We start from the raw sequence: 12818 nt of genomic DNA on the forward strand, positions 1-12818 counted from the left end.
TTTTTCATTAAGCCAATTCTTGTGTTTTATAGGATGGGACATGACAAAACATTCCCTCTACAGATATTTGTAGTTTACACAGATCCAGCTTTCACCTGTTTGTTGTATGTTTAGATAATAAATAGAGAAGTCTCATTGTTACAATCTATAATCAATGGCCGCAGACCAACAAATACTCCAATCACAAATACAGTTAGCATTAGGCTAATGTGTGTGCGTAGCTAAGCTAGCTTTTAATAAAACCGTAGAATACATAATAAAAAAAAAGTACATTATTTAACAATGTGCAAAAATATAACTTACAAATTACGGTAGTTTTCTTCTCTTTGCCGTTTCTCAATTAAAATAGAGAACAGGATTTAAAGACAAATTTAGCATCATGCTAATAATGCTAAGACCGAAGTAAAGGGAAAACAATGGTAATACTCACTTTATCTGCTGCCTTCTGTTCGTTGTATCCTGTTTTAACAGCACGGTTAGCTGCTAGCATGTGGTCACATTTTACAACCTCAACAAATAAGAACGTAATTAGCAGCTAAAGCTCGTCGTTTTTAAGATACCGTGACAGCTATGCTAGCAGAAGCTAATGACATGCTAGCGCCGCAGTGAACGCGCCATTACTGTAGCTCAGACTGAAAGAGCTGATTAATGCGCGATAAACATACATACACACATTTATCCAAATCACAGACAGTCCACTGTCCTCAAGAAGACTTAAAACATGCAAGTTAAATACATTTACTCTCACCAGCACACTTCAATTATGTCTTTTTGATTCCATAATCGATTAAGAACTAAGATGTGGCAACAGTGTAGTTCTCACTCTCTGTGAGCTAATGTGTTGTGCCGAGTCAAAATAAGAATGAGAGAGCTGAATATGATCTTTGTAGACATTTTAATTTTATACAGTCCCATGTGGTGAAGCTGATACAAGCTTTTCTTTTTTGTAAAACACCCACAGTGGTGATGAACCGCGACAGTAACAGAAGAATAAACATCTAGTAGAAAGAAAAGGAACGAGAGGACAGGAAGCTGCGGAGCAGAGCGGACGCCACCTCAGGTGAGGATGTCGTGGGCCTGCTGCTCCACCAGCATGGCCATGTTCTTCACGTCGCCACACCAGAAGTCCAGGCGCTCCTTCATGCCTTTGATCTGCAACCAGCACACATGAGATCAGACCGATTGATCCGGCTCTCTGTCCGGTTTAATGTGAATATTTACACGTTAAAACGCTGACATCAACACGGTATGAGCACTAACCTGCTGCAGGTCCAGCACTCTGGGCTGCACCCAGGTCATCTGCACCTTCTGGTCCACCTCATCGATGTTTCCCTTGATCAGACCCACAGAGAGGGCCTTCATCACCAGAAGCTCCACCTGCAGGAGGGACACATCAGAACCCAACGTTCCTCCTCCCCTCCCGAACAGATTCATACCGCCTTAAGACAGAATAAGAACATTTACTACTGCTGATAAGACTGACTGACCTCATTAACAGGGATTTTGGCACTCTGAGCGATCTCGGTGAAGGTCAGCTGTCGGTGATTTGCAGGACGAGTGAAAGTCATCTGGAAGAGAAACGAGGCGGTGAGAGGTGTGATGGAGTCTTTTTTTTTATTTTAGAGCCTTGGTTTAAAAATATATAGTAACACTGACTCACCTCCATGACACAGAGCAGCTGGATCTTCTGCATTAGCTTAGCTTCATGTGCTGCGAGGTCAGGCTGTGAGCAGGAAGGAAACATGATACAGCTGATCCACATGCACAACCAGAGAGTCAGAGCTTTTTCTGATCTTGATAATATTCGTCTGCATCACATATCACACCACTAATTACAGATTCTGGACATATACAAAAAAAGAACCTGACCTGTTGGCCCCAGGCCGACTTGAAGCCCTGGAATTTCTCCACGTTGCCTCCATTGAAGGCATATAGCGTATCAATGAGCCACTGCTTGTCTGTGTTCCTGAGGGACTCCAGCACAGGATGCATCAGCTGCAGAGACCCAAGCAGACATCATCATCATCACACCGAGCTTCACCCGAACAACAAGCAGCAGGCGCAGTGAAGCACTCACCAGCTCTCCAAAGTTGTACACTCCCTCTCCTAAGAGTCCAGCCAGTCCGAGTGTGAACGCCCTCTCCTGCTTCTCTGTCTCTGCACAGCCACACACAACATTCACTCACACACACACCGCCGATGGATGGACGGGTGAGGAGCGGCGTGTCATTACCCAGCATGCCATTCTTACTCACCTGGAAGGTCTTTGATGTCCACACACCCGAGGTAGCGCAGAGCGTCCTTGTAGTAGGAGGCGTGGTTCCCGATGATGCGATAATATTTGCTGGAGAGGTCATAAAACCGGCCGTGGACCGACGTCACTCCGGGCAAGTTATTCAACATCTCCTCGACTTCTTCAATGATTTTCTAGAAAACAAAGAGTACACAGGTTACGCCATTACAACAGCTGTCTGTGCTTCACTTGTTCATAGATGAACTGCAGACCTACACCGTGTTTCAGCCTCTTGTTTGACAGCCTCCACATTTTAAATCTGGATGTTTCTTTTTTTGCCAAGCCTTGATCCAGGATCCACTCTGTCTTTTGAATTGAATTGAATTAACAACCTGAACTCCAAGTTAAGTGTTTATTAAGGATGTCCCGATCCTATCGGGTGATCGGAAATCGGCCCGATTACGTGCTTTTAGACTCGATCGGAATCAGGCGTTACCTCCCGATCAGGACTTGGATATTTAGGCTTTCATCCCTAGTATCTATAGCATGTGAAGCTCTCATTTCTCCCACTACTCGTAACACCTGTGTGAAAATACCAATTGCAGTTTATTTTCTTTGTAAAATTAATAATAATATTTTAATCTTATACTTCACAAAGACATGTTGGAACCATTTTAAGAGTTGCAGGACTTTATATTCAACTTAACAATCAGTCTGGGGTTTAGAGGGTTAAAGTTAAGAGCCTCTTTCATAATTCTTGAAACCTCTAGAACACATGTTTTACAGCTGTTGGTGCATCAGTGCAGTAACAGTGTCCTGTGTCTGGGTTCATGTTGTATAGAAGCTCAGGTGAGCCTCACTGCTGTGATGCTCCAACACCGGCAGGTTATTCCAGTCAGACAGACTCACACAGCTGTGTGCTCGTTGCAACGCAGTTGTGATGTTGTGCAGATGGTTTTTGTCACTTTCACAAGCAGCTTGAGATGTGCCGTGAGCGTGCTGAATGTGAAGGAGGTGTGAAGGGATGTGCGTCAGCAGCTTGTGAATGAAAGGAGCTGAGAGAGTTTGCAGATTTTTCACCTTTGTGGCAGGAAGATCGCTGATTTCCAGTTTAAGGCTGCCAATGGACGTCTTGCAGAGGATGACGGCCTCATCGCTGCTCTTCACCTGGATGGGACAGAGATGATTCATGTTGATCTGCAAAAACTGTTTACTACCCCGTACATCTAAAAGACGGTTAACGCACCTTTTCCTTGGTCTTCTCAAGAAAAGTGATGGCATCTTTTGGATCTAAACACAAAATAATCATTTCTTTAATACAGACATGAGGACAGGTGAGTAACAGAAAGTATGTTCTACAGAAAACGCTCCTCTTTGTGCTCACCTGACATCTGTCTGGCAACATACAGAATAATCTCCACCAGGGACAGCGGGTTGATTCTAAACATGGAGCACAAACAATCAATCAGCAGCAGAAGCAAACAAGCAGTTAACACTGAATGACAGATCACATGATCAGCTCACCTGTGCTCAAAGTCGCTGATGAAATTTTCATAAAGCTACAACAAGAAAAAAAGGATAAGTCACAGACGTCAGTCATACATTTATTATTGACATATTTTATAAATCCTCTGCCGTTTTATATGCACACATTACTTATATGTGTCTGAGGACCCTGTAACCTTTTCCATCCCGTCTACTATAAAAGCTTAATTTAATGTCTGTAGGGGTGCAGCCAATAGGTCAACTATGTACCTACAGCCTGTACAAAAAGGACACAATCTCTTGCTTTCCCTCAAAAATGGCAGAAGAGTCGGCAGCACCTTCAGACACACTACATGATGTATGATTTATGGTATGTGTACATGTGAGGTTAAATAAGCTGGACCAGTGAATGAACGAACCTCCTGCTTTAAATATAGTGGTTTAATCCTCCGATAATCACAATATCTTATGATTATATCTATCAGCAGCTGTTAGAATATTATAGACCCGTCAGTACATGCTGCCACACTTAAATTAAAATCTGTGATTACTCATTAAAAGCCAAATGCTGACATGGTAAAACATGTGAGCAGGGTGCAGTTACCTGTATGAGGCCATCTCCCGTTTTAAAGCAAGGACTTTTAACAAAGTCTGTCAGCTTCAGAGTCAACTGATGCCACAACCTGTTAGTGAAAACAAGTGCCGGTGAAACCAGTGACCACACTGTTTTACATAAGAAGGTCAAAATACAAACACATGTACACAAAAACACTGCACAAACTATTTTTAAATAGACATAGGATTAGCAATGACATCTGTTTCACTTGAAATGTTAAACTTCTTGGTATTTGGAGCCACTTGAATATTCTTTAAATAAACATTTACATCAGTAAATTACTTTACTTTTTACTTATCATGTAGATTCTACATGATACAACAAAGAAAACAAGTCATGTATCTTAAGACACATTAGACCTCTGACACCCTGAAATTCTGTTTATATATAAGTGATTCTACTATAATAAAATACTGAACTCATCTATAGCATTCACGCTAGCAAACAGCTAAAGAAACTTGTAACCAAGTTTCTCTTTTACTACCCTAAAGTCAACATGCTAGGCTCGAAGCTACTCCCCACGAACTGCTTCAGCCTGACGAGCTCATCTGATCATAACATAATATTATTATCCGAGTGTTTGTTCTGATTTTACACCTTATGGTTTTTGCTGTTGTCATTAGCTTAATGCTAAGCTAGCGCGGCTAACATTAGCTCTGTACATGACTCAGCGTGCAGTTCCAATGAATGAGCTAGCTAACCATAGCTAGCCTACCGCTAGCCGTGCATTTCAATGTTAGCTAGCTAACATGTACACGTTTTACCTTTTGTTGTACAAGTCCTCCAGGCCGTGCCACTCCGCCGCCAGCTCCGGCGTGGAGCTGGTGCTCTGCTGTTGTTTGAGGAACCCAGAAACATCTTTCATGGTAGCGACAAACTGGAGTTAAATTCTGCTCTGGGTCAGATGAGTGTTGTTAAATTTTTCAGCTAACGTCAAGTAGCCTGCCGTGGTATGTTCTGCGCCTGCGCGGCTGGAGACCGTAAAGGCTGAAGGGAAACGAAAGAGCTATTCATAAAGCTAAGATGTTAGCTATTTTATGTCAATAAATATAAAAACTTTGAGCCGCGTTTCTCTTATTTATAACGTTAGTTATATGTGTTATTGGTAAAATAAAAAAAAAACAGAAAAGATATACAACAACAAATCTAGTCGCTAACGATGGGACTAATTTGTGCAGCTGAATTTGGGCTACAGGGTGCATTACGGTACCGTCATAGGATACTGAAGGAGGTCACAGGAAACCAAACACGAGCTGGGGACAGTCACAGTTTATTAGTTTGATCAGATTTAAATTTAAAGCGGAGAAAAGTGCTGAAGGATCCTGTGAGTGTTGGCGGAGCTGTTTGTCCTCTCGGCGGTCATGCAGTGAAGGCGCATGTGCGGCGTCATGGCTTCTGTAGCGAGCTCCTCACTGATGTCACCTGTCAGGTTGAGCTGGTTGTTCGGCAGCCTGTGCAGCAGGCGCAGCGCGAACGGTGAGAGACCTGAAAGGAGGCAGCGGAAGTAGGGTTAATGACTGTTTATATGTATATGAGGGTTAATGACTGTTTATGACTGTTTATCATGCATTGTTTTGTAGGGTTTGGTCGGAGGTGTCCAGCTGCAGGTGCAGCAGCAGCTCTGCTCAGGTACGCCACCTGCAGTGTGATAAATAAATCAGCTTCTGTAGTTAAAGGTAGAGTAGGAGAGTCAGCCAGATTTCCAAAGTAAACACACGCCCCTTTCTCTCGGAGCTCACCCCGAAGCCACGCCTCCCAATCACATGGACGCGCATTACCTGAAGACGAGCTGCGGTCTGCACCTCTGGTGCGCGCAGAGCAGGAAGAGAGTGACAACCAGCCAATACTCCGCACAGGGTCCACCCGGAGGATTGGCTGATGTTTTTAGTGTTTTATAGCTTCCACAGATGATTCATATTCTTCGCTTTAAACTAATTGGATTCTATCGGATTGTAAAGAGAAGTTACACTCATTTAACAAAAAGTGCATCAGAATAAAAACACCTACCTACCTTTAAGTTAAATTGTACTTAATTGTGAAACCTATAAACAGTCTGCTTGGAGCGTTGAGGATGTTTAGTGGCTCTCAGTGTGATGTTGTTGCTCAGGTTTGCTTCTTCACAGACAGTCCCACTCTGGAGTGTGGAGTGGGACTCGAGGACTTTTCTCCCACGGCGGCGGTGCTTCAGCCGAGCAGCTGACATTGGAGGACATCGCCAAGAATCTTAGGGAACAGCAGTACAAGCGTGTGGTGGTGATGGCTGGTGCTGGGATCAGCACTCCCAGTGGCATCCCAGACTTCAGGTAAAGAGGTTAGATCTGTGTCCAGTCCTGGGATCATTTTCAGGAAGAGTCTTTATTATGAGGCATGTTCTGGGCTTTCAGGTCCCCAGGCAGTGGTCTCTATGACAACCTGCAGCAGTATGACCTGCCTTACGCTGAGGCCATATTCCAGATCGGCTTCTTCCACCGCAACCCTAAGCCGTTCTTCGCGCTGGCCAAAGAGCTGTGTCCAGGAAACTACCAGCCCAACCTGACGCACTACTTTGTGCGGCTGCTTCATGAGAAGGGTCAGCTCCTGCGGATGTACACGCAGAACATCGACGGGCTGGAGAGACGTACGTCTTCGTCTCTTTACCATCTCCTCGGTGACGGTGCTGTTATTCATTTTGTGGTTGTGTGCAGTGGCAGGGATTCCTCCGGAGATGCTGGTGGAGGCCCATGGCACCTTCGCCACCGCCACCTGCACCACGTGCCGGAGGAAATACGAGGGTCAGGACCTCAGAGTGAGTCCCTGTACATGCAGCATGTTCCTGGTTAGACACCAGACACAGACATTAACCCTTTGATTGTGTGTCTCATTAGCCGGACATAATGAGCGGGACTGTCCCGAAGTGTCCCACCTGTAAGGGGGTGGTGAAGCCTGACATCGTGTTTTTCGAGGAGGAGCTTCCTCGTCACTTCTTCAAGTACCTCACAGACTTCCCTCTGGCAGACCTGCTGATCATCATGGGCACTTCACTGGTGGTGAGCAGCACCTCGGTGTTCAGGAGGAAACTGCACCGCACGTTCAGCCTGACCGCTGCTGTTGACTCTTGCAGGTGGAGCCTTTCGCCAGCCTGGCAGGCGCCGTGCGCAGCTCCGTCCCTCGCCTGCTCATCAACAGGGACCTGGTGGGGCCGTTTGCCTCGAGCCGCCGGAACCAGGACGTGGCGCAGCTCGGGGACCTGGTCAGCGGGGTTCAGGCTCTGGTCGATGCCCTCGGGTGGACTCAGGAGCTGGAGGCGCTGATGTCAGCTGCCAGTGAGAAAGTGAGGGTGTGATTTTACCACAGATTAGATTTGAAACTGCTCCTGAAGTGATTCCTTTCAAAATAAAAGCACTAATCTGAGCAAGTATCTGCAACAACACAAAGAGTTCAGTCAGATCTTTCCTTCGACAGAGCTTCTCCTGCAGAGCTGTACTTTGCTGCAGTTTTAAGCATGTTAGCGACGCAGCCTTCAGCTTCGCTCATCCTATTGTTTACTCTCCTCCACAGGCTGCAACAACACCAGAGGAGTGAGCGGCTTCCTCCACATCACAGCGGAGGGGGGGAGACTTTTATTCATTGCACTCAAAGACTGCAGGATTAGACTTCTCTCTTGACTGTTTCACTGAGATAAATATGTTTAAACTGGGGTCAGTGGAAAATAAATAATGAACTGCAATGGAGGGCATACTGTTTAGAAGATGTTTTTAAGAAATATAGACAATATTTTACAGAGAGTTTGTGAATTCTTCTTATTCTTTTTGCACAGCTTCTGCAGGGAAACGTGCTGTAAGGTGGTCTGTGTTCACCTGAGGTGATAATACCAGTGTCTGACTGGAATTAGGAGGTGAAATTAAACTTTTTAAGGCTTCAGGGTCAATGTAAGGGTTTGGTTTGGTTTGTTGATTAAAACACGGTCCTGTATTATTCTATGAGGTCTGTTTTCATCAGTGGATTGATCCCCAGCAGCAGGGGTGTGTGTGGGACTGTCATAATAAACTGAAGTGTGTTTGTGTTCATATAAGAGAAGGAACATCGCTGCTGTTTGTTTTTGTTAAAGCCGCAGAGCTCAGAGGAGAGAAGATGATCCTTGTCCTCGTGTAGGATTCGGTGACATTAAGACAAATAAAAAAAAGGTCTCTGATGCAATATGAATGTAACCAACAGGGGGAGCCAGAGGACAGCAGAAGTGTGTTTATTTACTCCTCCGTGCTGTTAATAAGTCCAGTATGAGTATGCAAACACCTCAGTCCGCCTGCAGCGACCTCTCCAAACAGGAAGTCCCTGCACCTCCTGGGTCCAGGACTTTGTTTATCGAAACATGTGACGTATGAGGCTACAGCTGCAGTCGCCCTGTGGAGAGAGGAGCGGAGCTGTAAGTGCTGAGCCCTCTGAATGTGCTGATGTGACATGATTTATGTCGTGTGTATGTGAGCTGGATGCTTAATATGCAAATTAAAGTTTCACATGGAGGCGTGTGTCGATAAAGACGCGTCGGAAACGAGCGGATTAGATGCATCTCATTGAAAGCTACACCATACATGACAATATATCCATTATCTCTGTCTCAGCTGTCATTCAGTGAGGCAGGGAGGGAGTCTGCGCCTCCTGCAGCATCCTTACATGTTTGAGTTTAAACGGTCAGTTTGGTGTGTTTGGACGGTGTGTCGGTATTTATTTCCAATAAATGAATAAATCACAAGAACAACAAGGAAGTTGTTGTAACTGGTGGAAGCCAAGAACGTGGCAGAGAAGTGGACACAGACCCCTGGATCCAGGTCTGTTCATGTCATCTTTTGTACCCACACTGAGCAGAGCTGCCTTCATGTGTACGTCTCTCCAGCTGAGATGAATCAGCCTCCACACTGCGCCCATTGAGTCATGTGTTATTTTTGGGCTTTGTAGTTTTACAGATCAGAATAGAGTTGATCAAATTCAGCACCTGCTTCGGCTGTTTAAATCCAGCTCTGACGCCTGGCACCAATTTTCACCTCTCCTTTCACCTCAGCCTGAAGAAAATGTGTTTTCAGGCTGCAGCTGACATCTAACAAGAATTACTGCATCATATTCTCATCTGCTGCAAGGATAGTTTCTTCTTTCTTTCTGCTTTCTGAAAGCTTCTTAAAGTCAGATCTTCCCCGCTGAGCATTATTACTGTTAAAAAGCGAATGAAATATTAGACCTTTATGCTCAGACGGTGGTGAGAACTTTGTAAACCCTCACATTTTCGATATTTCTGCATAAATGAGCCAAACATTCAGCCGAATTTCCCTCCAGATGAGGAAAATCCAATCGAACAAAATGAGCGATAGCATCTATTAGAAAATAAAAATAAAACGAGGAACACAATGTTCCAGCTGAATGTCAAGCAGTCAGAGCTGCGTGTATTTAACCTCCGACAACGACCTCTGACTGATGATTTTCTGAGCACCTGTTGACATGTTATTTGGTGTCAGGGCATGTTGGACACACACACACAGACACACTAACACACACACGCAGCTTGTTATCTGAGTCACACTGACACTTTTAGCAGCAGGATGAGAATAGAAGCACGGAGCGGATGGAAACAGGAGAATTTGGTTTCTAACGCTGAGTCCTCCCAGCAGGAGGTACGAAGACTGTGCAGACCTTGATGTCCAATTTGCACAGCTCAGCCGGGCGCCTATTCACCGTCTACTTTTCTCTCCTGGTGGTAGAAAACGTCTGGGCTTCTATTAATCCCGCATTCATTCAGATGAATTAACGCAGCAGGAAGTGAGTCCGAGTCTTTGTGGACCTCCTAATGCCGTCCTCAGGGAGGACTCGTCTGTCCTAATATCTCCAGCTTGAACTAAATCTTAAGTGTGTGTGTGTGTTTTTTTTGTAACGACAGCTTGAGTTTTGGTTGAAATGTACAATGTTGCACATAATTACACAAACAGACCAGAGTCCAGCAGAGAACCCCCTGTGAGGACCCACAAACCCCTCAGAACCCACAGAACTCACACCAGACTGACAGGAAGCGCCTTCGACATGCAACACGTTTCTGTATGTGGCTGGTTTGTGTTGTCAGATTATGTCGAACTGTTCAAGCCAAGATTCCAAAAACAAATCATTCAAGTTGAGATGCCCCACAGGGACCGGCAGCATGAGCTCACAGCCACACAGAAACTAGACCCATGGTGTCAAATGGCTTCACAAGAAGAAACAAATGATGGAAATAGCAACAAATAAGGAAAAAGAGACACAAAACAATGTCCAAGGGACAGGAAATAACTACAAAGAGCACATGCTACACAGACACGCAACCACAAAGGAATGAGGAACAACCTCAAAGACATTCACAATCATTACAACCACTAAAAGGTACAGACACACAGAGAGACACACAACAACAGACACACAAACACCAGAGATAAAAACAAGTACAAAGACAGAAAAGGGACACAAGAGACAACAAAAATATCACCACAAAGACACAAAACAACAACATGAATGGGTTAAAAACGGGCACAAAGACAAGGCACAAAATAATACACACACAGAACAAAAACCACCACAAAGATCCAAACAATCAGCACCAAAAGGACGAAGCAACCACGCAGACACAAAACACAGAGCCAACACACAACAGACACAAAACAACATAAAACACACAAAGGGTAAAAATGGCTACAAACAACAAGCACAAAACCACATCAGAGCGCAAACAAGAGGGATAAAACACACAGAGAGACACACAACAACCACAGAGAGACACACAACAACCACAGAGACACACAACAACCACAGAGAGACACACAACCACAGACACACAACAACCACAGAGACACACAACCACAGAGAGACACACAACAACCACAGAGACACACAACAACCACAGAGAGACACACAACCACAGAGAGACACACAACAACCACAGAAAGACACACAACAACCACAGAGAGACACACAACCACAGACACACAACAACCACAGAAAGACACACAACCACAGACACACAACAACCACAGAAAGACACACAACAACCACAGAGAGACACACAACAGCCAGAAAAACCAAAGGACTTCCTGCAGAAACACCACGCCGACCCTCTACTTTATGAGCGCTGGCCTCCAGCTGTTCCAGCATGAAGACACCACGTCCACCTCCACCCTGAGCAGCCACAGCAACACTTAGAAAGGCGACACACTTTATTAGAAAGGTTTCCACATAAAACGTGGATATGGCATACAGTAGGCACAGGCAGTAACCACACACACACTCAGACTTCACAGAACATGACAAAGACTCGCGTGTGCGAACGAAAGATCAAGACACAATCTGGAGGTTTCTATTAAAGCGACTCCACGGTTCCATTAACATCTAATATAAATGCATCTTATTAGAGAACGGAAATGTTTATTTCTATGAATTTAGAACATTTAGAGGCAAATAATAAAAAAATGTTTCACATTAAAATAACTTCTTTTTTCTGCTATATTACAAAAAGACTGCTGGGATCTCATCCGTGTTTTAAATCCTGTGATGACGGACAGTAACAGACTTTGAACTTAAGGCATAATGCTACTCAGTACTGTATGACTGCAGGTCTTTAAGTGTCTTTAAATAGCCGCGCTGAGCTGCTTTCAGCCGCGCCGTGTGTGTTTGCATTGTAAACCCATTGGCCTGTTCACACACAGCTCGTAGAAGACGTCAGTGATGTCGGCTGACTGCTCAGCTCTCATCAGCCTCACCTCCCTGCAGCCGGTCTTATTTTAACACAGCGGTGGGGTTTTGTTCCTCTTCTGGAAGGACCTGAGTCCACACTGACATCCTGAAGAGTAGAAGGAGCTGAGCTGAATATGGCACACACTTCTACCAGCAGGGGGCGCCCAGTGTTGAGCAGTTTTTTTTGGACATGTAACAGATTAATTAAAAAAATACTTAAGTGTCCTTTGTTAACTTTAAATACGTCAACACTTAATAATACCAAGCAGCGACCTCCAGGAGTGAGGATGAAGTCACAAAGTGCGGTTCCTCCGGGGTCCACTCGAGCGCTATATCCAAAAGTGAGTCAATCTCCACTGACCTCCATAATAAAATGTCCATTTCCAAGATGGCCGCCACAGCTGGAGCCACCACTATGGACTGATACAGTGGTAGGGGAAACACCGGACTGTAAGTATAGATGGAGGAACATTCTGAGGTTACCTCCAGGTGGTGCCTCCTAATTTATAGGTTAAGCCTATTAACATAGATACAGCAGCCAAAACAAGTTTCCTCTACAGGCTGGCTGGTGTCTCCCTCAGGGACAGGGTCAATAGGTGCTGCACAGCTGAGGTGGTTCAGCGGTGGCTTGGATGCCCCCCCGGACCACCCTGGTGAGGTGTTCTAGGTATGTCCATTTTGAAGGAGGCAGCAGGGCATCCCAGAACACACCGGAAGGATTACGTCTCTCGGCTGGCCCGGGAAGACCCTAGCATCCTCCCAGAT

General features: G+C 45.0%; 2 protein-coding genes across 3 annotated transcripts; one reads left to right on the forward strand and one right to left on the reverse strand.

Moving 5' to 3' along the window:
* Nucleotides 1-876: 876 nt before the first annotated feature.
* On the reverse strand, nucleotides 877-5307 carry LOC114432890 (26S proteasome non-ATPase regulatory subunit 13-like). The gene is made up of 13 exons (XM_028400967.1): nucleotides 5099-5307; nucleotides 4323-4401; nucleotides 3758-3792; nucleotides 3618-3673; nucleotides 3480-3523; nucleotides 3314-3400; nucleotides 2256-2427; nucleotides 2078-2157; nucleotides 1870-1995; nucleotides 1661-1723; nucleotides 1488-1568; nucleotides 1261-1377; nucleotides 877-1152 (listed from the first exon to the last, which is right to left on the reverse strand). The coding sequence occupies exons 1-13, from the start codon at nucleotides 5197-5199 to the stop codon at nucleotides 1057-1059; spliced, it is 1137 nt and encodes a 378-aa protein (XP_028256768.1). The 5' UTR covers nucleotides 5200-5307; the 3' UTR covers nucleotides 877-1056.
* A 250-nt stretch (nucleotides 5308-5557) lies between these two features.
* On the forward strand, nucleotides 5558-8246 carry LOC114432891 (NAD-dependent protein deacetylase sirtuin-3-like). Of its 2 annotated transcripts, none has more exons than XM_028400968.1 (8): nucleotides 5558-5810; nucleotides 5915-5963; nucleotides 6458-6637; nucleotides 6719-6951; nucleotides 7019-7119; nucleotides 7199-7360; nucleotides 7435-7636; nucleotides 7872-8246. In XM_028400968.1, the coding sequence occupies exons 1-8, from the start codon at nucleotides 5711-5713 to the stop codon at nucleotides 7976-7978; spliced, it is 1134 nt and encodes a 377-aa protein (XP_028256769.1). In that variant the 5' UTR covers nucleotides 5558-5710; the 3' UTR covers nucleotides 7979-8246. The 2 variants fall into 2 exon arrangements, with proteins under 2 accessions (XP_028256769.1, XP_028256770.1); XM_028400969.1 differs by having other exon boundaries at nucleotides 7435-7644; nucleotides 7872-8014.
* Nucleotides 8247-12818: the final 4572 nt, after the last annotated feature.

This window comes from Parambassis ranga, chromosome 3 (genome assembly GCF_900634625.1).
Source record: "Parambassis ranga chromosome 3, fParRan2.1, whole genome shotgun sequence".
NCBI classification, from domain to species: domain Eukaryota; kingdom Metazoa; phylum Chordata; class Actinopteri; family Ambassidae; genus Parambassis; species Parambassis ranga.